Source organism: Mustela nivalis (genome assembly GCF_964662115.1).
Source record: "Mustela nivalis genome assembly, chromosome: 6".
Taxonomy (NCBI): domain Eukaryota; kingdom Metazoa; phylum Chordata; class Mammalia; order Carnivora; family Mustelidae; genus Mustela; species Mustela nivalis.
The window spans coordinates 99,766,394-99,791,649 of record NC_139025.1 but is presented as its reverse complement, the minus strand read 5'-3'; the positions used below and the strand labels follow the sequence as shown (position 1 = coordinate 99,791,649).

The following is a 25,256-nucleotide window of genomic DNA, read 5'->3' as shown; positions in this document are numbered from 1 at the left end:
CTGGCTCCCAGATGGTCCTGGAATTGGTATTTTAACGAAGACTTCTGGTTATTTCTAATGCAGATAATTTGCGCTTGGAATCCCCAGGACAAGCATAACTCCCTGGAATCAGTATTCTTTTGGCCACGTAGAGGGTCTGCCTCTATATGATCAAAAGCCTGTTCCTGGAAATTCAGCTACCCCATTGCTGTGAAGGGTTGGAGTAAACCTTCCGCACTAGGAGTGAGCCAGAAGTGGGACCTGGCCCACAGGCCGGTGGGACTGCCATTGTATGCTTAAACTGTGAGTGTGCTGTAGGGTGTGTCAGAGGCCCAGGAGTCCAGAGTAGCAGCTCCATCTGAGAGGGGTGCCGTAATAGGGACTGCAGATCCCTGTTGCTCCTTTGACATCAAGCACAGTTGCTATGAGTGATGGAGAATCAACACTGTTCAGACACCTGGGGCTTCATCCCATCCATGGAAACCCAGGAAATCACGAGAGTTCATTCCAAAGGACGACCGTCCCTGGGTATACCTTAAAACATAATTTAGAACCGACCAGATACAATCACCATCATCTTCATTTTCATCGTTATTGTGATTTTCATCATTGTCGCCAATAGCTTCCTAACACTTAACAGTTTGCAAAGGACTTTATGCTACCCTATGAGGCACAAGTTTTTTATCCTTTCCTTTTGAAGATGTGCATACTAAGGATCCCAGCAAGCCCAGGTCACCCTGGTTGTTGGTGGTGAGGCCCAGACTCAAGGCCAGTCACCTGTCTGCGATCAAGCGGTCTCCCACGCCATGGCTGCCTCTAAATCAAGAAGCCTCGTTTTCACAGAAGATGATTTTCTTTCCAGCAAGAAGGGAAAACCTGGTTATTTTGTCCAGTAGAAATAAAAACCAGGAAGGACACAAAGTGGGTAACAATGGATGCCAGCAGATGCAAGATTTTCCCAGCCGGTATGCAGAAAACAAGGACGAGGACATTCTCAAGAGTGGCCTATTTGCTCCAAAGAGCTCAAAGAGCTTTTGTATTGTTTTCAAAAGAGGTTCCACTACTATCCCACTTTGACGGTGATACTTCCATGTCAAAGTGTGGTTCTTCCTCTCGTGTGGTTGGCTTTCACAGATTTTATTGCTCCGGTGATAAGGGCTCACGCTGCTCTTAACGACCACGTTTTGTCAGTGACACTGGGAGGGTGACTACCTTCTATACCCACAAGATCAGAACCCGTGGAAATCTTCATTGTGTATTCTGTTGTGTGAGGGCTTGAGAAGGGAAGCAAGAACAAAGCAAATAGATCACAGTGAGCATCAGTGAGAGGGGGAAAAAAGAGGTTTGTACTGCATTGTGAATGGCCATCACAAGGTCCATTTTCCTCAGTTGATGAGACACCCCGGAGCGCATCTGTTGTGGGCAGTCACACCATGGTACATGAATCCCACCTGGGTAGACTGTGTCTACAACCTAGTCACAGGGAGAGAGAGAGCACCGGGAACAAGACAGGAACACTCAGTGGTCTGTGGGAAGGGTAAGGGGGAGCTAACTGTTCTTTCCATTTCTCTGTGGGTTTGAAATTTTTTTAAACAAAAAATAATTAAAAAAAAAAGCAGCATAAAATGAAAAACAAACTGGGAAAACATGTGCTGCAGATAGGACACAAAAATTGCTAATATTATCTTAAAAAAAAAAAAAATAAGAGGGATCCCTGGGTGGCTCAGTGGGTTAAGCCTCTGCCTTCAGCTCAGGTCATGATCTCAGGGTCCTGGGATCAAGCCCTGCTTTGGGCTCTCTGCTCAGCAGGGAGTTTGTCTCCCCTGCCCCTCCCTCCACCTGCCTCTCTGCCTACTTGTGATCTCTGCCTGTCAAATAAACAAATAAAATCTTAAAAAAAAAAAAAAAAAGAAGAGCTCCTGCCAATACAAAATACAAAAGCAACTTACATATCAGAGAGACAGAAATACAGATAAGCAGCAAATGTGTGAAATATATTTACTCTCACAGGGAAGTCAGGGAAATGCAAAGTAAGCAATATATTACTATTGTTTCTTTTTGGATTAGCACAGCCAGATCATTTATACCACCCTCACACTCAGGGCAGATGAGGCGGCAGTGGGATGCGATTGCTTTGGTTCTACTACTGAAGGGATCAGTTGCCCTGAAGTCCTTAAAGGCAATTTTTCAAGGGGTGCGAGAAGCTTCTGAAAATTGTCATTTTTAAAATTTAGCAGTTGTACTCCTAGGATATACAGACGCCTGTAGATGAAGTGTGCTGGGAGAAGCACTCACCACTCCTTGATCAGGCCGCCCATCTTCCTGTGGGTCTGTGCCCCCAGGAAAATCTCCAGACAGTTGCCGTCACAAGTTTTTCTTGGTTATCCCACCTCATAGGTGAGACAGGAAGATTGGAAGGGGCTGGAGTTAGATAGTAGCTAATTGCCCTTCCTCAGGTCAGAGGATAATTTTCCTTGAGAGCTGGCCTTTGTTATTTTTTTTTAAAAGATCTTATTTATTTGACAGACAGAGATCACAAGTAGGCAGAGAGGCAGACAGAGAAAGAGAGAGGAGGAAGCAAGCTCCCCACTGAGCAGAGAGCCCAATGTAGGACTCAATCCCAAGACCCTGAGATCACGACCTGAGCCGAAGGCAGAGGCTTTAACCCACTGAGCCACCCAGGCAACCCAGGAGCTGGCCTTTAATACAGAGAACAGAACAAAGAACAGAATTCTCTGCGAGTAGTTTGAACTGGTTTCTTCTCCCTCCCCACTGCTAGAGGCAGGAAGGGATTTTCTTCAGGCCTCCTAGCAACAACATGGTGGGGCTCGTAGAGGTAAAACTCAGCAAAGTAGGCCTCCCTCCGCCCCGCCAAGCCTTGGCCCCTCAGGACTTACAATGCTCAAGCTAAGGCACACTGTACCTCTGGCAATCTGGTAAGTGGAGGCTAACTGTTCTTGCCAATACCAGCGTCAGCGATAGACATCCTCTCTGGAGCTTTATCCAGGTCTGTGTGTCTGTCTGACTCTGTCTCTCCAGTTTTCAGGGAAATAGTTTTCCCTGTAACCTTGATTCTCTGATTGATCTAAGAAGAATTGCTTTTCAATTTGTTCAGCTTTTTTGTTTGTTTGTTTGTTTGTTTGTTTTTAAATCACTGCCATCCTCCCGATACCTTCCAAGCTCTTTACATGTTGAAGTGAAACCAGGAGCCCACAAACTGCTTTTTCATGATAATTTCACAGATGTGGGCATCACAGTAGAGTCAAGAGATTGAGTCACTGTGGTTGAGTTTAACTGATCTTAATTATGTTGACCATTTTAAAAAACAGGGATTTGCTTTCCAATGAAAAGTTTTAAGACCTACATTCCACACACAGTCATTCTTATAATCTTATTTTGTTTTTGTGCTGCTTGCCCGTGGAGCTGCCCACTGCTTAATAAGGAAGACCTTTAACCAGACTTTGATCCTTAAGTCTTGGCAGTTCTATAAAAATAGCAGAACTTTAAAGACTACAAGTGCTAAATGCTTAGAGACCAGCATTTTGAACTTCTTTAACATTGGCTAATCTGTGATTTGGCTTTACAAAAGAAAACACAGCATGTTGTATTTTTTTCCTCCCAAGAATGTTTTATAGTGTAGTAATCTGGTCAGTTGTGGGTCATAAAACCTCAGCCAGAGATAGACCTTTTTTACATGCAATAGTGGTCATTATCAGATTCAAGTTCTTATGCTTAATAAAACAAGTGCAAGTTTCTAGTGGTAAAAATGCTAAAGTCAGTCTAGTTCACTGTAATTAATAATGGAATATTTCCTGTAAAATCCAAATTAACTAGGAAGCATTGTTTTAAAATTACCAATTTGTATAGTTGTGAAGATAAATTCGATTTTAAATTTTCTTTTTCTTTCTTTTCTTAAACTTAGGTTGCTTCCAACTGTAATTGATCAGAAATCATTTATTTTCCCTCTAGAATCTGAGGGTAGACTTTGGCAACCCCAAAGACAGCACAGTACATTTCCACATGCCTTTCCAAGAATAAAGGTAGGAGCAGAGACATCCATAAAGACAGAAAGGGGATGAGTGATTGGGGAGACTGGGGGGAAGGGCGGTTGGGAAAGGACATCTGAGGCATCTCAAGTGTCTTTTGGGGATGGTGAAATGTTCTGGAATTTGAGAGTGGCGATGATTGCCCAACTCCGTGGCTCTACTGAACACCACTGAATGTACACTTTAGAAGGGTAAATTTAAGGTATGTGAATTATGTCTCAATAAAGCTGTTTTAGGAATAAAAAAAAAAAACTTTCCAGAGTTAAGGCAGGAAATTTACTTTGTGTTCGAAATGAGAGAACATGCCACTGTTTTTTCAGATATGTTCATGACACTGTGAGTGTCTACCACACAAGAGCTTTCTTCAGAAAGCAAAATACACCAAGCTACAGCGCCTTCGCATTTTTAAATTAGCAATAATCACGCTTCAGATAAACCAACGGCTACACTGCCGCCACTGGGCAAAGCTAGAATTTCTGAACAGAGCCCTCCAAGGGAAGTTTCCAGGGGGCAAGGGCTAGAGCTCAAGAGGTTACTGATTGTACCTGCTGGGTGTTCTTGCAATTGGATTCCTGTTCCCACCCCAACTCCCCAGAAGTGGGAACAGCTCACCTCCTGTCAGTGCTTCAGGAACACTAACTAGATCCACCTTCAGAAGGATCCGAGACGGCATGCTATTATTGTTTTCATTTCACTGATGAAGAAGCCAAGGGACAGAAATGTGAGAGAAATTGTCCAGGAGGACGCAGCTAGTCAATGTCAGAGGCAGGACCACATAACCAGAAACACAGGGATAACCACTGCAGTACCTCTTTTCAGATAATAGATTTGTTGGGGTATAATTAATAGACCATCAAATTCACTCTTTTTAAGTGGACTTGAGTGGATTTTCGTATATTCACCAAGTCGTGCAACCATCACACAGTGCCCTTATTTGAACGGTGTTAGCTGTATTTTTCTTCGATCACACCTGACAAGATCTGTAACTACATTTTTTTTTTAATGTCTGTTCTCCCAGTAGAATAGAAGTTTAATGAGGGTGGGAGCCATGTCAGTCTGTTCACTGCCTTATGTTGCCAGGGGACTCTCGATAAAGGTTTGTTGAATGAAGAAATGAAACCACGATGCCCACTCCCCTGTGCAGTCAGTCAGTCTCGGCTCCACGACCGGAAGGTGGTGGAGCCAAGAGCAGCGCGCTCCTACCTTCCACACTGCCCTTCATACCCTGAGTCTGCTCGGCCACTGTCTATGGAGTGTTTTGGCACTGTCAGTGCCAAACACTGTCGGAGGCACACGGGGACGAATGATGCCAGGTCCCTACCCTCAGAGCTTATGTTCTCACTGGGGGAGACAGATCATCGACAAGAAAATACCAGCTAATAATAAAGGCTCTCCTGAAAATAAAACAGAATGTCATGAGAAAGGGAGCTTAAAGTTCTCACACTTCCTTTCCTATTAAGTCTCTGCTAACTGTGAAATATTTTTCCCCCCCTCAAGAATCTCGGGAGGGTCACTGGTGTTCCCAAGTGGAAGATTAGCTCTCTGGTTTGTGAGGACAATGAAACAACGTATCTGAAATTAGGACTATTTAGAATGTATAGCTGTTGTTATTATTCCAGAAAAAAATAAAACTATGGCCCAGAAATTTATTTTCCTGAAAGAGTTTTGCATCCTGGCAAATGATCACAACGATAAGAAATCTTATGCGCTAAATATAACCCCAGAGCTCTTTTAAATACTGTGAGCATGGGTGAGCTTCATTTAAAAGGGGTATGGAAGGTTTCCTACCCTGGCTTTACCTCCAGGGCCTAGATCCCTATTGTTGTTTTATTTCTAATATCGGTGACATCTGCTTAAAAATGCATAACCGCTGACACACAAGATAGCCCTAATTTTGCATTGTAAACTCAATGACAAACAGTGCTGTTTTGCCAGCTGTTCCTGCAAGCCTACTACACCAACTTAAAAGCTTGTATTATTAAGTAGCAGTGAAATCCAACTGGGATATTACCACCTTTAATTGCCCACTGCCAACCTGTTCAACTAGGTAAACCCCAGTTGCTTCTTTCAGCTCTCTTTCTCCAAAGTAGATAACGATTTTTGGAGTTCCATTTCACACCAAAAGCTTACATGACAAACCATTAGGAGTTGCTTGATTATAATTAAAAGCCATAATTAAGAATTCTTTGGACAGCTACATGCAAAAGAATGAAACTAGACCGTTTTCTCATACCACACACAAAAATAAATTCAAATGGATTAATGACCTAAATGTGAGACCTGAAACCATATAACTTCTAGAAGAAACGAGGCAAGTAATCTCTTTGACATCAACCTTAGCAATATTTTCCTAGATATGTCCCCTAGGCAAGGGAAACAAAAGCAGAAATAAGCTATTTGGATTCCACCAGAATAAACACCTTTTGCACAGCAAAGGAAACCATCAACAAAACACTAAGGCAACCTACTGAATGGGAAAAGATAATTGCAAATGGTAAGATGTTAATATCCAAAATATATAAAGAACTCATAAAAGTAAACACTAAAAAAATGGGCATTCCATAAAAACATTTGAAATTGGGTAGAGTGCCTGAATAGTCATTTTATTAAAGAAGACATAGAGATGACCAACAACACGTGCAGAAATGATCAACATCACTCATCATCAGGGAAATGCAAATCAAAACCACAATGAGATATCACCTTACACCTATCAGAATGGCTAGAATCAAAAAGATAAGAAACAACCAGTGTTGGCGAGGATGTGGAAGAAAGGGAAGCCTGGTGCACTGTTGGTGGGAATGTATATTGGTACAACCACTGTGGAGGGCTCTATGGAGGTTCCTCAAACAATTAAAAATAGAACTACCATATGATCTAGTAATTCCACTATTGGGTATTTACCTAAAGAAAATGACAACACTCATTCAAAAAGATACATGCCTCCCTATGTTTATTGCAACATTATTTATAATAGCCAAGATATGTAAACAGCCCAAGTGTCCACTGATAGATGAATGGATAAAGAAGAATGGACACACAAGCACACGCACACACAGCAGAATATTACTCATTCCTAAACAAGAATGAGATTTTGCCATTTGTGACAACATAGATGGACCTCAAGGGTGTTATGCCAAGTGAAATAAGTCAGACAGAAAGGCAGGTACTGTATAATTTCACTCACATGTGGAATCTAAAAAACCAAACAACTGAACAAATACCAGACTCTTAAATAGAATAAACTGGTGGTTGCCACAGGGGAGGGGGATGGGTGAAACAGATAAGAGGAGATTAAGTAGTATAAACTTGCAGTTATAAAAAGTAAGTAAGTCGGGGTGCCTGGGTTAGGTAAGCACCTGCATTTGGCTTAGGTCATGATCCCAGGGTCCTGGGATAGAGCCCAGCATCAGGCTCTCTCTGCTCAACGTGGAATCGCTCGTCCCTCTCTCCCCCTGCCCCCTGCTCATGGTTTCTCTCCCCCCCCCCCAATAAAATCTTAAATAAATAAGTCACAGAGATGAAAAGTACAGCGTAGGAAATAGAGTTAGTAATATTGTGGAAAAAGAATTGTTAATTTTCTTTTATCTTCAAAAAAGCCATATTGTGATAACTTTTTTCACAGTGTATCTTTGTTCTACATCAGCACCCACTCAACCACTCTTTGGGGCTCCTTGGACTAGAGGCACATCTCTACCTGTAACAGATAAGAAAGGATTGGAAATAAAAACAACGAAGGAGGAAGTGGAGGGAGGAAGAGAAGGAGAAAAAATTTATAGGCCAAGAGAGTACTTGTTTTCTTGTTATATCTGGCAAGCTAATTCCTATACTGTTTAGAGCAAAGGGCCTACTTATAAACATGGAAGAGCTGGTATGTCTGTGGAGCAAGGAAGATGAACCCATCCCATTGCTTGAGAACTATTCCCTTTATTAATCCCGTAAAACGGATGCCTTAGCAGTCAAACAAACTTAAAAAAAAAAAAAAATACTGTAATCTAATACAATGCAGCCATGTGTCTAAGATGGGAAGGCTCTGATTTTGTGAATTTGGATGGAATTGAGAAAGTGATTTTCAAACTTTGATCAAAATGAAAGTTTTGAGGACTTTGGACATTATGAGGAATCTTATGGTGAGAGATGAAAGCAGGAAAAAGAGCAGGTAAGGGCTGCTTCCCAGACTATTGCTGTGAGTCTTGCCTTACTGAGTGGTGGGTGGCAGGTTTTGCCCAGGAGACGGTAGAGCAGAGCAGGCAAATGAGAGTGCCACAATAAGTGAACCATTGTGAGTTATTTCTTCTCCCAAGAGCAGTGACTTTTAAAAAAATATTGCCTGTGGCTTTTTATTGAAGTGTTTTAAAATACAGACTTAATGACATTTCACCCCTCAATGCTTTAACATGCATCTTTAAAAATGTGCACATTTCAGGGGCACCTGGGTGGCTCAGTGGGTTAAAGCCTCTGCCTTCCGCTCAGGTCATGATCCCAGGGTCCTGAGATGGAGCCCCCGCATCGGGCTCTCTGCTCAGCAGGGAGCCAGCTTCCCTTCCTCTCTCTGCCTGCCCCTGCCTCTCTGCCTACTTGTGATCTCTGTCTGTCAAATAAATACATAAATAATCTTTTTTTAAAAAATGTGCACATTCCGTCTTGCCCACAATAACATTATCATACCTAAAAAAAAATGAACAATAATTGGTGAATATAACAAATACTCTGATCATATTCAAATTTCCCCAATTGATCCTCAGATGACTTTTACTGATCCTTTATCCAAACCTGGATCTGCTTATATTCATTGCATTCGATTATTTTATTTCTTTTTTTTAAATTTCTTTTCAGCGTAACAGTATTCATTGTTTTTGCACCACACTCAGTGCTCCATGCAATCCGTGCCCTCTCTAATACCCACCACCTGGTTCCCCCAACCTCCCCCCCGCCCCCCGATTATTTTATTTCTTAAGGCTCTAATAATCCAAAGCAGGAAGACTCATTTCAATTCATTTCTATAATTGGTGTCCAGCCTAAAGCAGGCTCTGAAGAGAGGACAACGTCAGGGTTAGACGTATGAATTCACAGCCTGGCTCCACCATGTCCTATCTGTTCCTTGGCGAGTCACTTAACCTCTGTCTGTGCCTCAGTTCCTCATCTGCAAAATGGGCATAAGGATAGCCCCTACCCCAGAGAGCTGCTGTAAGGATAAATGAATTAACATATGTAAATGTTTATAACAGTGCCCCATAGGTGCCCTAATGTTAATTCTTATTATTTGCTGATGAATACTTGTCAACCTTAATTATGTACTCACTGTGTGCTAGACATTTTAGGCATCAGCCAAATCTCTGCTCTCACGGAATTTACATTCTAGTTGGGGTCAGGCAGTCATTTGGGAAAAAAAGGAAAAAAACAAAAGATTTGCAAAGTAAATATATATGGGGAGTTTATCTCACCATCCTCCCCCTCCTGGTTCTCTGCACTCACCTGTCCCACTGCAGTTCCTTCTGTGTTCTGTGACTTTAAGAGAAGAGGGGGGGGAGGGGTTTCAGATTTTATTTGTTTGTTTGTTTGTTTTCTCCTTAGCAGTAGGACTTGATATTTTCAATTTTGGAAGAACTAAAAGATAAATAAACTGTGGTTTAAAAAAAAAAATGGGGAAGGAACCTAGGGGTGTTGGATGGTCTCCCTCATAAGGTGACACTTGAGCAGAAATCTGAGGGTATGTCTTTGGCTATTTGGAGGAAGAGCATTTCAGGTAGAGGGAACACAAAACGTAAAGACCCTATCTTAGAAATACAAGTGATGTGGAAATGTTGGGGTTTGGAGCCAATGGTCAAGAGAGAATTCTCGAGACGTCTTCGGGGCAAAGAGGTGGTTTTATTAAAGCTAGGGACAGCACTGTGGGCAGAAAGAGCTGTGCTGGGATTGTGAGGGAGGGGTGGCCCATTATATATTTTCAAGTTGGGAGGGGGTTAGGGGTAGCATAAGTCTTAAAGGAATTTTGGAAGCAAGGTTTCCAGGAACTTGAGGGCTAGTTGTTGTTAGGAAAAGGTCATTTATTACTGTCTAGTAAAACCTTAGTCATGACCCTTCAGATGTATATCAGTGGACCATATGCTTGGAAGATGATTGCTAACATGGATCTTGGGGGGTAGAGATAAAGGAAGTTTCCAAAGGAAAGTTTACATGTTAAAGGAGGTTTGGGATCCTGGAGGTCAGGCTAATGTTTGCCCTTAGCAAAGTGTCCTAGAGGAAGGTCACTCTTTCTGTCTCAAGGACTTGTCAATGGGTTGTAGGTAGTAAGAAATTTTAATTTTTCTGGAGGGCACTATGCAGGGGAAGGGAAGTAGGAAAAGTGTGAAGAGGCCAGATGTTGTAGACCATTGTGAGGACTTCCGAATGCTCTCTGAGTAAGGTGGGAAGCCACTGGGGTCTTTTCCTGCTCTGAGGTAGAAGAGGAAGGGCAGCAGCACGGGCACCATTTAGGAGCCTGTGTGGGCCATGTCGATGAGATCCTAGCTCATCCTCACAATGCCTGGGGGGAAGGAATTATCATCCCTGGTTTCATAGATAAGGAAATAGAAGGTGGGAGATGATTCTAATTTAAAACAAAGTGACAGCAGAACTAGGGTTCAAACACAGGTGTGTTTGACCTCAAAGTTCTGGCTTTCCTTACCATTATTAAAAAAAATAACAAAAAAAACTTAAGCTCCCTTCTTGTGTTTATCACAGAGAAATTTAAGACCCCAAAAAAAAGCAAGACAGCAGGACAACTCCTGATTTGGTTCACAGATGGCCCTAACTATCCCCAGAATTATCCTGTGCTATGTTCTTCCAAACTTTCCCAGAGAAACTTCTCAATCAATGCACCTGATTAAGGTGACCTTTTTCACTTTCTGATTTGGTGCAACAATGTAGCAATTATGAAGCCACGTTAGAATTATTTATAATACATTAAGATACCTGAACATATGCAATACTGTTTTACTGTAACTGGTTAGTGTTCAATTCGTTTATACATACATTTTAAAGAGTTTTATACCTTACAGTGTACAAAAGCTATAGCTAATGGGACAGAAGATTAAGCATGGTATTTGGGGCTATTTCTATAAAAAATAGGCATCAAAAATGGGCCCTTAGGATTGTATCTTCTAAGAATATTTTTTCTATGGGAAGATTCAATAAGCTACATTTTTATGACTCATGGCACCTTCTCCAAAAACTTGTTACTAATTGTAATTGTGAAGACTCCCCAAATATTATTATATGGTATCCCATGGTTCAGTGACATTTCAAAGGTGGAGTTCCAAATTTCTCATGCCTTGCTCCATGGCTTACCAGGAAATACTAACTTCTGGGCACACAGAAGACCCGTCATTCTCCGGCCTCCAACTCAAGAGGGTATTTTGTAGTGAAGGGAAGGAAGCCAGAGAATTAGCAATTGGCCCATGTGCCGTAAAAACTGGACAGAATGTCACCTTTGGCACACACTACTGCTGTCCTCTGATGACTGTGTCACTGTGGCATACAGTAATGAGAACACACACACAAAAATGCCCTTCATCACTGGTAAGCTATTTCCTCAAATATTTTAATTTTGATGGTTCTGTGTGCTGGGTGGTAGACACATTTATCTCTGTTCTAGAGGAAGCTCAGAGTCTGTACTCAGAGTGCGATCAGAGAGGTTTAGAAAAATGCTCTGGTAGGGTTGGGGGTGTGGTGTATGCCAAATGCCTGGGCTTTGTTATAACCAGTCAATATATCATCTTTCCAATCTGTTTTGAGTACAGTTGTCTCTGACCTCTGTGTCATAGTCTGCCAGCTCACATAGCGTGTTCTTGCAGGAATTCTTCAAGACTTGAAGGACCTGCACTGACCACTCATTCTTTCACTATTTATCACTTTCGCCTGATTGTCCTTTTCCTCCTTAGCTAGGTTAGGTTGAGGGCTTGTGACAGAAATTTTTATGAAAGAAATTGTTTCTTGAATGGACTAAAAAATATAGAAGGGAATCCATGTAACCAACATCCAGCTTGAAGAGTTACCATAATTTTACAATCCTTCTTTTGTCTCTTCCCTCCACATTTTTGGTGCAGTCTTTTGAAGGAAATCCCAGACATCATATCATTTTACCCATAAGCACTTCAGATAAGGACTTAAAAAAAAACATAACTATTATCACATCTAACACTTTTAACAATGCATTAATACTATAGAATTCCCAGGCTCTGTTCCATTTCCCCCAATTGTCTTAAAGTTGTTGTTCTAATGTTTGAATTAGGATGCAGACAAGGTCCACACAGGGCATTTGCATCTCATTTTATCTACAACATTTCCCCTTCATTTAAAAAAATGCCGCTGGGGCGCCTGGGTGGCTCAGTGGGTTAAAGCCTCTGCCTTTGGCTCAAGTCATGATCCCAGGGTCCTGGGATGAAGCCCTGCGTCTCTCTCTGTCTGCCTTACTGCCTACTTGTGATCTCTCTCTCTCTCTCTCTCTCTCTCTCTCTCTCTCTGTCAAATAAATAAAATCTTTAAAAAGAAAATGCCACTTACTGGCTAAAGAAACCAGGTCATTGGTCAGATAGGTTTCTCTTCACTGTTTGAATTTGGCTGACCGCAATCTCATGGTGTCATTGTATGTTTTCCTCTGTCCCTAGTATTTCTTGTAAACTGGTGGTTTTATCTAGAAGCTTGACCAGATTCAGGTAGCATCTTTTGGGGAGAAATAGGTCAGAGGTGGTGCTCTGTACTTCCCCTTATCGGATATCAGGAAACAATTTCTTTTTCTCCTCTAAAGATGTTAAGATTGATCAGTGGGTCTGAGTATTACTGGCTCAATCTACCCTTTATAAAATTCCTCTAGTGGTATTAGAGACCACTGAGGTTTGCCTAAATACATTATTTCTTTAGGGATTGCAAAGCAGTGTTCTTACAATTCCACCCTTCCTTCTGCATTTATTGGCTTCTAGCAAGAACTGTCCCTTCCTGACTCTTTGGTGCACCTGAAAAATAGATTTTTCAGGAAAAGCAGGATCAATGCTTGATTCTTTTCCTTTATCTACTTTCAAATTCATGTATCAATTTTGTCAAGTAGGTTTCCTCGCAAGAAGGGAAAACATTAAGAACTCACGGGTTTTTATATATTTGAACTGTTTCAATCCATTACAGTCATTATGTTTTGGCTAGTAAGCTCCTGAGTACTGCTTTGTCATTGCAAGATACTTACCGGACGTTAGTCATTTCCCTCACGAACAACCCTGTGAAGGTACATATTATTATCCAGCTTTGCAAATGAGAAATCTAGATCATGTGGCTTGAACCACGATTTGAAGTCTATTGTTCTTTCCATTAAATATAATAATGGTTGAAAGAATCAGAGCATTCAAGGTGACTGGATTCTTCCCTTTTTTTTTTTTTTTTTCCTGGTTTTAAGATTAAACAGCAGAGGGTGCCTGATGGCTTAGTGGGTTAAAGCCTCTGCCTTCAGCTCAGGTCATGATCTCAGGGTCTTGGGATCAAGCCCTGCTTTGGGCTCTCTGCTTAGCAGGGAGCCTGCTTCCTCCTCTCTCTCTCTCTGCCAGCCTCTCTGCCTACTTGTGATCTCTGTCTGTCAAATAAATAAATAAAATCTTAAAAAAAAAAAAAAGATTAAACAGCAGAGGTCTTTAACCAGTGGGAATAGGATATTAAGCAATATACACTTTAGAAGACATTACTTGGGGCAAACACTGTTGAGAATAATGTTATGCTGATAATACCGTAACTTAGTAAATAGCCCGTCTCAACTTCGTTTGTGAAGCATTTCAATTTTGATTACTCTGTGTGGGATCTACTGCTCAGATGTAGGTCATTTTATAGTCTGCCCATGTCTGGGGAGCTGGTATGACACGCTGCCTAGTGTTTTTAATTCAGAACTTCTTCGAAAAGAAACCTTAGCCTCTTATGTTTAAACCCTCGTTTTAATAGCATAAGCTATTTCCTTCTTAGATAGCTTTGTGGGCATAGTAATAAAATAAATACCACAGAATCACTGATGAGATGAAAATTGAGCTCCCTGCTTCTGTGCGGCCATGTAGGTAAAACAGTAATTGGCTCTGATAATAACTTTTGTTCTTACAAGCCAAAGTCTAAATGAGAGTCACATTTGATATATCCGCTTGTAATTACTATCAAAAGGAGAGAATTCCAAGTTTGGATGGTTTAGTGACTCAAGATAGATTAAATAAATGGCTGCCTTTTCTTGATCAATTCAAGAAAAATTTCTGAAATTATTTTTAATATTTATCTTGCTGTTGGTAGAAATTACCTTCTGGGGTTCGCTCTTCTGCTTAATGGAATGATTAATTCAATTTTTCTTTTTTAAACGGACAACAGTTTTTCTTGAAAAGATCTTATTACTGGGTTTGATAATGCAGCTTAGGCTTTTAAGTATTTTCCTAAACAGTTCTATGGGTGGACTGTGAGACAAATTAAAATTAGGAGTGTAGTTGGTAGTGATTTACACCAAAGCTGTTTGATACATTAATATTATTCAAAGGTGGTCTCTTTTATATGTTTTTAAAAGGGAAACTTAATCATGTGTTATTATTGTTTTGGTATATACATGTTTTGGTGCCAAATTAGTAAATATTAGAACATTAATCATTTTAAAGGACCTCTCCAATTGCTTTTAGAAGCCAGCTAATACATAATTGAAATTACAACCTGTCATTCCTTTGGGATTTCTATTTACATTTGGATTCCCGTCTATAAAGTTCTATGCCCAGTGCCACAGAAATGTAACAATGAGCAGAGAACTGGATTTTGATGCCACTTTTAACAATGATTCTGTACTTGATCATTTCCTCCCTATACCCGTACCATAGCCACACAAAGTTGATGGAGCATAATAAAACTAAGAAAACTGCTATGGTCCACCAAGCCAATGATCCCAGAATTAAAAAGTTTTAACAAAGCTTAGACATGATAGATGAAGCTATTACCATCAGTTGTATCCAGGGCTCACATTTAAAAAGCACTCTAATTACAGAAACCACACCCAGTCAATATAATACATATTAGCAATTTCCTAATCCTTGGTGGGGTGGAAATTATTCTGAAAGTTTAATTAAGAAGGAAAAAATTATGTTCAGGTATTAATTTCCATAGAAGAGACATTCAGTTTCCACACAAAAGCCCCGGAGTGGTGCTGTGAGTGTGGGTTCCCCGCAGAAGGAAAGCCATTTATAATTAGACACGATGTTGCTTTTGCAACCCCACATACCTCCAGGAGAAGGAAACAGATATGCTTTCTTTGCAACCTATCCTGCACGGGTTAAATAAAGTAGACAGCTGAGTGCCATTATTTAGAAATTTGGCTTAAAAACTGCTATTAAAACACACACACACACAAAAGGGAGGTTTGGGGCCTGTGTTAGAAAATAAATTATCTGGACAGCGTACATCCCATAGGTATCTTTGTAGGCTTCCCCTTCACTTTGACCTTAGGCACAGCCCTGTTCATGAACGCTTATCATCAAAGAAATAGCTGGATCCTGAACCAATCTTGCCGGTGTCTATGACCATTTTAACTGTTGCACCACATCACCCCCAGAACTAAGACACTCAATTGAAAGGAAAAAAAAATTTTTTTAATTGCTCACAACACCGCCTTTCTAAAAAGTAACAAAGGCCTTGTATTTTAGGATTCCATTTATATGAAGTGCCCAGAAAGTGCACATCTAAGAGATAGAAAGTAGACTAGCAGTTGCCAAGGGCTGGAAGGAGGAGCAAATAAGGGAGTGATTGTTAATGGGTGTGAGGTTTCTTTCGGGGGTGATGAAAATGTTGTTTTTTAAGATTTTATTTATTTGACAGAGAGAGACACCAGCGAGAGAGGGTAACACAAGCAGGGGGAGTGGGAGAGGGAGAAGCAGGCTTCCCACCAAGCAGGGAGCCGGATCGATGCAGGGCTCCATCCCAGGACCCCGGGATCATGACCTCAGCCGAAGGCGGACGCTTAACGACTGAGCCACCCAGACACCCCAATGAAAATGTTCTGAAATTAGGGATGATGGTTGCACAACTTTGTGAATATGCTAAAAACCACTGACTTACATACTTTTAAAGGTGTGAATTTTATGGAATGTGAATTATATCACAATAAAAAGTCACAAGTCCTCAGAAACGGTTGTAATGTCATATTACTTAAGTGTCAACTTACCTTTTAGTCTGAAATCATAGAATACCGAAGCCGCCGAGGGTGTGTGTGTGTGTGTGTGTGTGTGTGTGGCAGGGTGGAGGGGTGGGGCGAGCTGCTGTGTGTGGGGGGGGATGGGGGAGGGGGGTTGGGGTGGGAGGGGTGGAGTTTAGAGGGTGGGTGTGAGGTGAGTAGTTCTTAAAGAGATCCTCAATTGCTGTGTTTGGCAAGTAAAGAAACTTACTTTCAAAGAAGGAAAGTGACTTACCCAAGGTTAACGTGCACGCGGTCCAGGGGAGGGCAAGTTTGGAACCCAGCTAGGTCTCTCCCCTTTTCCACCACCACTGTGCTGTCTTCTCTGGTGGTTTACAGTTAGGTATCTCAGCAGTAACTAATTTGAATTCTTTAAAATGAGAAACACGTCGTTCAAATGACATGCTTTTACATTTTTTTCTAATGACAGCACACATTTTTCCTAGAGACAGCAAAATCTCTGTGAAGAAGTAAATAAACATGTTGTGGTGAATTCACCACGTCCAAAGTTGAGATTCACCTGTAAATGTCCCTCGAGGAAAATGGCCACATTAACAGACCAAGGGAGCCCTCTACCTGTGTGTTTGTAGTATAGATTTCATTGGCAAAATTCTTGACCTGGAAAGCTAAAAATAGACCGAGACCAGGTATTCTGGTCCTTTGTCTACCTTGGTTGGCTTCTGGTATTATTTGGGAGGAAATGAGTGGTGTCCAAGGATATATTTTTATGAACAATAGGAGACATGGAGGAAAATCTACACAAAGTTCTTTTTCTGTGAATAAAAGAGACCAATTAGCAGTCTAAATAAAACCAAATATATATATGTACATATATATAATTTTTGCCATAAGAACTATATTATTATATAATTATTTTCAAAGAACTTCACACTCCTTTGAGCATATAAAATGTTAGTAAGCACTTTTGTTCATTCAGCATGAAAGTTTCATTGTTTCTTTGTTTCAGCGAAAGATAGGGTTGAATGTAAAAATCATGCAGGATCCCGAGAACGTCCACCACAGAACTGCTGTAAATGCGAACTATGGGATCAGTTTGCCATATATTAATCAGAGAAAAGCATGTGTAAGTAATGACTTGTTTTAATGAGCTCTTAATTTTTTTTTTAAGAATCAAAAGCCATATATTTTATAAGCTACAATGTAGATTTTAAGTAAAGATTTTGATCCTTAGGATTTTGGGGAGATGAAATGGAGTGGCTTTCATTCTGTTTATAATTACAAATGATTGAAAACATGTTAACCTATTTTTTTTAAAGGTCTATTTGTAGCTCGTTTAAATGTCTGTTTTATCTGATGTCCCTAAATAATCTGGTATCATAATTTTAACAAGGATGCAATAATTCAACAACAAAAAGAATGAAGGAGAAATTTTAAATATTTTATTTCTTAGATAGTGTGGTTACCATTAGAAAAAGCAAAAGAAAACAGCGGCATGGTAATCAGCTTCAATGCATATGACCATCCGGTACACAAAATTTAAGAATAATATTCTAAACCTGGAGCAAGCGTGGAATCATTCTTTATGTGAGCAAAATGATGGGAGGGAACAACGATCAAATGGAGACTGGCATTAAGAGATCTCAGAGTCTGTGCCCATATTTGCCAGTGAATGGCTGCAAAGTGTCCCAAAGCAAGGACTGTACTGTTTTGTGGGGTTTTCTTAGGAGATTTAACAGGAGTGCTTCATTTTAATTGAGAAATTATTTGCCTTGCGATTATTTCTAATACTGAAAACAACCACTGAGGTGACACCTATACATTGGTAAATACATTTTTAACCTTCACCTTCTCTCAAAAGCTCTTAAATGTATGGTTTGGGGAGATCAAAACTAAAAAAACAAGATGGATTTTAGAATTAAATTGCAAAACTCTTTCTAACCAGAATAGTCTCTTGGATTAATCTTCTAAATTTCCCACACAGACATTTTCATCTGCCTACTTCATTCGTATAACCCTGAAATATATATTTTACTTTCTTTCTATGTGCTTTATGTTATTCTAACAGGTTTGGCTTAAGTGCACTTTATCATAGAAATACTTCTATGGCCTAAGAAATAACCAGAAAGTTAGATATTTTTATTCCTGCTGAAACTTTATTTAAAATGTCACTATGAATAATGTGAAAGTGTTTTTATCTGCTTCCCATGAGCCCAAAGCCCTTGAAATAAAAATATTATTTCTCTGGCTGCACAGACAGAAGCAGATTTCTCTTTTGTTGTTGTTGGTTTCCCGCTTCAATCTAGAATTAATATTGGCTTAGCTGGTGGAGTGCTGGGGCTTTGTAGCCCGAGGTAACCACTGCATTTTCCGCAAACTTTTCCTGATGAGTATTAAAGCTTAAAAAAGGCACGCCTCTAGATTTAGAGAGGATTATGCTTGGCTTTAATGAATGGGAGTGAAGATTCAGACATAAATAGGAATTTGAATTTATATCCCAAATCTGGGTCATTTGATATATTCTTTTTTCTAATTCCCAAGAGGATGAGTGCTTTGGTTATTGTGCTCATATACTTCGAACCCAGAGGGTTTAGGAAAGGACTTGGTCTTGCATGATACATAAATAATATACACCCATTTATTGTATTAAAGATCCTTTTTCCCATTAAACTCGACTCAATGAAAATCTACACCAGAGCGTTTTAAAATGTATGGACATTAGATACATTTTCCTCAAGCTATTAGCATTTCAATCAAAAGAGTTGACCCCATCAGTTCATCATATACATACGAAGGTAGTCCCTGAAAGTCAGTATTTTTCATTTTGGATTTATAAAATGGAATCACTGTGCCAAAAGTTCCGTTCGAGAAATATTTGGGTGTTGGTTTTAAACAATCACGTAGAAATTTTGGAAACAGATACAGCTGTGATTTACTACTTATAAAAATGTTTCTGAAATCCCTTCCCCAAACTGAAGCAATGTGTCTAGCGCTGGGATGTATAGTTAATTAGAAAAGCAGCATCAAGGCTAATCGCTTTTTAGAACTACTCTAAACACTCAGAGGGGATTATGATTTGGCTGCCGAGGGCCATGTGTTTTCTTCCTTCTTATGAAACTTGAACAGCTTGTCAAAAGCCTGTAAATAATCTTCGACATTTTTGACAGAGCAGATTTGAGTATGTAGCTGATCTACATGATTAGTTCCTAGAAACTGATATTTTCTCCATTTTATGAAGAGAGGTATGTTCTTCCTAATCATAAGGGGTTGGTGCAGAGGTTTTACAACGTTGAATACACGTATACCCCAGACACACACACACACACACACACACACACACACACATACCCATATGCCTTCAGAATTGTATATACTGTAACTATATGTAAAATCAACTTATAAAAAAGTACTAAAAGTGACACTCACTGATGATTTTTTTCCAATATCTTAAGTCTGAAAAATTATACAACAACAACAACTCTCTAACAGGTTTTAGAGTAGAGCCTCACAAGCACGGGGACACAAGAAGAAATCTCTGATACATCAGCTTCACACTTCCTCACTGCCGTCTAGTTCCAGTTAGATTTTCTGATGCAATGCATTCGAAGATCTACAGAAAATTTGACTTTGATTTATTTCGTTTAAATAAAAAGGGTTTCTTACGAGGCTTGAAACATGTATCTGTTAGCATGAATTTTAAAAGAACAATTATGAATGCATAACAAAATAGCCAAACAAAACATTGCTTTGAATCGCTGCACAAATAACTCTGATTATAACTGTTATGACCTAGAAAAGAATCATAAAACCATTTTTCTTGTTGGCAACCTAGGAGTTGCTGTAGAATTATACCAGTCCTTTGGTCCCACTTTCCAAATAAATAAATATATAATGCAATGTAAACTTAGAATCTCTTATTTATTCATGAGGTTGAATTTAATACTATTATGATTTCTCGATTTTATGAGTCATACGTTATGCGGTGTTTTTCACTAACTTAGTTGGGTAGCAACCACACTTCACAAATCATAGTTTCATTCTTTACTGTTTCACTTGGGGTGCACACAGTCATCTCTCTGGTGAAAGTACATTCGTTTCTGGGATGATAAAGTAATGAAAAGTAAGGCAATTGTGTTCGTGTCAAATGATTAGAAGCAGCCCCAGAAGAAAGGGGGAGGGCTGGGGCGGGGGGGGGGGTGGGGAGAAAGAAGGACGATCTCAAAACATGATTGTGTTTTAAGCCCCATGCATATGGCCACAATTACAGTCACAACGTAATTTGGCGATGGGAGCAGAATTAGATTTAAACAAATTGATGTTACACTGCAGTAATTCAGAATGAGCTTGTTGCATTTATAAACCATAACAAGAAGCAGAGTGAATTAATAAACCCTTCTTGTCACTAAAAATAAAAAAGGGAATAATTGCTGAGATGGAGTTAACAGATGACTATAGTCAGCATCCTTTCAGCCTAGATATGGGAAAGTGAAGGTCACCCCCATCTCAGATGACAAAGAGGGAACATTTTGTTGGTAAACAAATTAATCTTTTGAAAGGTCGCCATTTGTTTTAAGTTTTCCTCCCGTTCTTGTCATCTGGAATCAGAGATTGACTGTCATTTCACTAGGCAGGGGTGCAGTTGAAGCAGACAAAGCTGGTTCTGTACGTATCAGCATTCCTTGACAAAACTCGGTGCCTGATTGCGATGCCATGGGCTGCTGGTTTACAGCTGTCTCCGGACAAGAACGGAGGCCCACCCCTGAATTCCAATAAGACGGGCCTGCCTATTCTGCCTGCTGCAAGTTGGCCCTCTGCCCACAAGTAAAATGTATTGTAGTTCAAGCCAGCAATTATCTCTTTTACTTCCTTCTGTGCTGCTTCTGTTCCTTTTTTCCAAAAACAGATGTGGGTATTCGCTCAAGTTCCGCATCTCCTCTCTCTCACACCTGCCGGGTCAGAATTTTTGACAGAGGGAGAGTCTGAGGCAGCCAGCAGACAACAGTCAGATGGAATTTCTTGGAGAGCAGTTTAAAAAGAAAATGTGGGTTTTCCAGGAAACGTGGAGTCAGCATCTTGGTCCCCCTTCCTTTTCCCAGGAGCATTTGGTAAATTAAATTAGTGGAACAAAAGGAAAATTGCTTTAAAGACATTCAGAAATGCCATATTTATGACACACAGTCATTACCCAAGCGTGGTGACGGCATGCACAGACAGCATCCCCACTTCTGTCGCGAAAGAGAGCTCTCTCGTGGGGTCACTTGGAAAGAGTTTTCCAGAAATCAAGGACTTCTCGTGCTCCTCCTGATTCCTCAGATGTACACCACTGATATGGCAGTGGTGGTGCCCGTGGACAGGGTGGCGTATCGCCTTTCTAGGTGGCTGCTCTTTAGAACGTCAGTTCTGCCTGGGTGTTGAGTCCTGGAAAAGCTGGAAAAAGTGATGAGACGATTGTCGTTGGCTGCCGTTGGGCTCTCTCATAAAAGCCCAGTAGGACTCCGGGAGCTGGAAGAGGCTATTTATTAGAGGCTATGCCCTCATCTGATAACAGATGCAAAAACAATCCAGCGATAGGGAGTTTCAGGACTTCTTGAGAATGTGTTGCCTGAGTTTCTGTGTTGGGATGCTGCATGCCTTCCCAGACCCTCCAACCCTATGCTGAACTCCCAGCACTCGCTAGCTCTCAGCGTAGGGATTCTGGGTCAGACTAGACTGCCTGGTGTGACTCCTGCCAGATGAGGGACCTCCCAGAAACAGCCTACATTGTTTCATGTGTAAAATGTCCATAATAAGAGTATCTCATAAGATTATATCGGTATTTAGGGGCGCCTGGGTGGCTCAGTGGGTTAAAGCTTCTGCCTTCGGCTCAGGTCATGATCCCAGGGTCCTGGGATCTAGCCCCGCATTGGGCTCTCTGCTCAGCGGGAGCCTGCTTCCCCCTCTCTCTCTGTCTGCCTCTCTGCCTACTTATGATCTCTATCTGATAAATAAATAAAATCTTAAAAAAAAAAAAGATTGTATTGGGATTTAGAGGAGAGAATTCAAGGCACTTAGCAAAGGTCCTGGTACAAATAAGGGCTCTGAAAATATTAGTTGTGACTAGTGGCGATTTTCCCGATTGTACTGTTAACGTTACTGTAGGGGTTGAGGGAGAGCACCAAAATGTTGCTGAAATACCTTCCAAGGGTTCTGTTTAGTATTTCCTATCATGATGCCTTCTTTCCCACACTAATATGAGGGCAGGGACCTTGCTTTCTGTTCCGTTTGCTTGTTTTTCAGAACCTTCCTTGCCCCAAGCAGTGTTTTGCACATAATAAGTACACAGGAGAGGACTGGTCTGTCTCCTACGTCCAGTCTCTGATTGAAACTAAGTGACCTGATGCGGAGTCCAAAATTGAAGAAACGATGTGGCTGGCCGCGGTCACCCTGGTTGCATAGGGCATCCTCCCCCTAGGCCATCTGAGCGAGTTTTCCTTGTGAAACAGCCTCACTCCTGGATTCCTGCCACAGCCTTGCCACCAACTAGTTGTTTCCAAGAGCAGGTGACTCCACTCACTCATTCCCATCTTCCAGGGTTATAAAATGGGGAGGCTGGGCTGGAGGTGGTCTGGTAAGGTGGGAAGCAGGTGGAGTTGAGTGAGTCAGTTTGGGTCCTATCTGCCATCTTCCAGTTATGCAACCCTGGGCAAGAAAATGCAATCTCAAGTCCTCAGTTTCCTCTTCTGCAGAGTCAGGATAGTGGTGCCCGTTAGGCAAGGGGGTTCTGGGAATCACAGATAACATAACATTGCTGGCACACCATAGGTACCTAATAAGGCTCCTGGCTTCGGAGAAAATGAGTTAATATTAGAAATCTCATACTTCCTCCGCCTTTACACCCGTGCTCCTGGGGAAGGATCTGATTTGGTTTCTTTCACACTCGTATAAATGAGGAATAAGGCTTAATGCTCTTGTTTTCAAACTGTTATGGAGCACTCTGGCGAGTTTCAGGAAGACTGCAAACATTTAGTTCATATTTCATTTTTTGATAAGTATTTGAACCATTTTCTAGTAGAGAAAACACAGACATATTTAGGTTTCAGTACCTAGTACCTACTAGATACCATCAATGGGTTAGTTTGTGCAGTCAGGTTAATTCTGTGCATGCGTGGGTGACATACCAAAGCACATCTGAATTCCCTAGAAAGGTGTTTTTTTTTTTTTTTTATTAGATAGGTTGTATCTTTGTACTAGTCATATTTTGAAATTCAGATCTGCTCATATACACTCCCATAATAATCACACAAATAAGCGAAGGTTAAGTCAGCAGATACGCGTCAAGGTCTTAAAGCAGCGCCTCGCCCCTACTAAGCATTCTGCGGGTGTCAGCGCTACAACACACGTGGGCCACCGTGCACGCAGGGCCGGGCAAGTTCTCTGGAGCTCCCATTGGGCAGCATAACAGTCAGTGGTACAATTATAAGAATACATGTTATCTGGTGAGAATACAGCATTATGGATCGTCTCATTGCTCATTTTATTTTATTTATTCTTTTTTTAAACAAATACGCATTGATGTTGATGTTATAATTGCCTTGGTCATGGGACAAGTCTCATTAGCCAAAGGACTTGGTCTTTTTTTTTTTTTTTTTAAGATTTTATTTATTTGACAGAGAGATCACAAGTAGGCAGAGAGGCAGGCAGAGAGAGAGGGGGAAGCAGTCTCCCTGCTGAGCAGAGAGCCCAATGCGGGGCTCGATCCCACGACCCTGAGATCATGACCCGAGCCGAAGGCAGTGGCTTAACCCACTGAGCCACCCAGGCACCCCTCGTTGCTCATTTTAGGTTTGGGTTGGTTCTCACCTGGTTGGAGATGAACCGTACGATCCTCATCTGGCAATGCGGGGCCGCTGTGTGACTTCGCTTACAGCCATACCTGAAACATCAGCAGTAAAGCATCCCCTTAAAATCTGGACTCAAAACACAAAATGTAATTAGATTGTTTTGCAGTTGAGTGACTATCTGAAAGAGAAGGGTGCCGAGGTACCGGAGAAGACATTTCATTGGGGCAGGTGGGATGTCTTACAATGTTACAGGACACATTTGAAAAATAATTCCAGTCATTCAACCCCTCTAAGAAGAAGAACCCTTGCCAAACTGTGCCAGATGTTGTGCTCAGTGCTTTAGGTACACTCTCGTATTTAACCCTTATAAAATAGATGCTGTTTTTATAACCGTTTTACATTTGAGGAAACTGAGACTAAGATTACACTGTTCGCCTAAGGTTATGAAGTAGGTAAGGGGAGTTAGGATTCAAAGTATTTATGAAATCTGCTGGAAAAATCTCCCTAAATTAAGTACTCACCAACTAATCCTTAATCACTAAGGAATACAAGCAGTTTTTAGGTATCGTTAGCGATTCCATTTTGAAACAAAAAATTCCTACTATCCTTTAAAGCTCCCGGACCATTTTAATTGAGGGAAGTCCGAAGATTATAAACACCATAACAAATTGTTAGCTCTTTGAAATTCCTTACCCACTGACATCAAAATGCATGTAAGGAAAAAAAAATACAGAAATAAATCGTATGCTGAGATGGATGTAAGATGGTGGTTATTATCTGTCACTCTTGATTTCATAATTTGCCTTCATTAAGACAACCTCGTTGTTTCCAGTGTTGATTTGCATATAATATATATGCTTATTTGTGTATATAATTCAACATGTAGAATTACACTAAAGTCTTATAAAACCTGCATTTATTTACATATCGGCATTGTATTCAAGGTTGCATTTGAAAAGAAAATAGCTCTACTCCTGAAAATAAATTTGAAAATGTTTTGGCATGGAGTATTACTTCTCCCGTGGGTTTTTGTTTTTTAACAAGAGGAAATCCTCTATTTAATTAAACCAAAGGAGTTAGACTCTATTAAGGGATTTCAAGCATGAGTGGACAGGGAGAAGGGGGATTTGGGAATGCAGGAAGAGACTTTCACTGCCCTGGAACCATCATCCCAGGTCAGCAGCCACCTGCTAACCAGCTAGCCTTGCTCCCTGATGTGATCCGATGCCTTTGCACTTTGTGATTTGGATT

At 40.8% G+C, this 25,256-nt stretch overlaps 1 protein-coding gene and 1 long non-coding RNA gene across 15 annotated transcripts in view; one reads left to right on the top strand and one right to left on the bottom strand.

Moving 5' to 3' along the window:
• Positions 1–25,256, top strand: part of IQCH (IQ motif containing H) — a 191,303-nt gene that overhangs the window by 13,942 nt on the left and 152,105 nt on the right. For 10 of the 12 annotated variants that reach the window (XM_082736986.1, XM_082736985.1, XM_082736980.1 and 7 more), the window contains exons 4-5: positions 3,902–4,019; positions 17,195–17,311. In XM_082736986.1, the coding sequence (XP_082593112.1) occupies positions 3,902–4,019; positions 17,195–17,311 (235 nt within the window). Of the gene's footprint in view, positions 1–3,901; positions 4,020–17,194; positions 17,312–25,256 lie in introns of those variants that run through there. The other 2 variants (XM_082736987.1, XM_082736989.1) reach the window with 2 other exon arrangements.
• LOC309867884 overlaps positions 17,330–25,256 on the bottom strand; it is a 44,605-nt gene continuing 36,678 nt past the window's right edge. For 2 of the 3 annotated variants that reach the window (XR_014313371.1, XR_014313373.1), the window contains exons 3-4: positions 24,025–24,097; positions 17,330–21,687 (exon numbers count right to left, since the gene is read on the bottom strand). This is a non-coding gene — a long non-coding RNA (uncharacterized lncRNA). The remainder of the gene's footprint in view (positions 21,688–24,024; positions 24,098–25,256) is intronic. The other variant, XR_014313372.1, reaches the window with a different exon arrangement.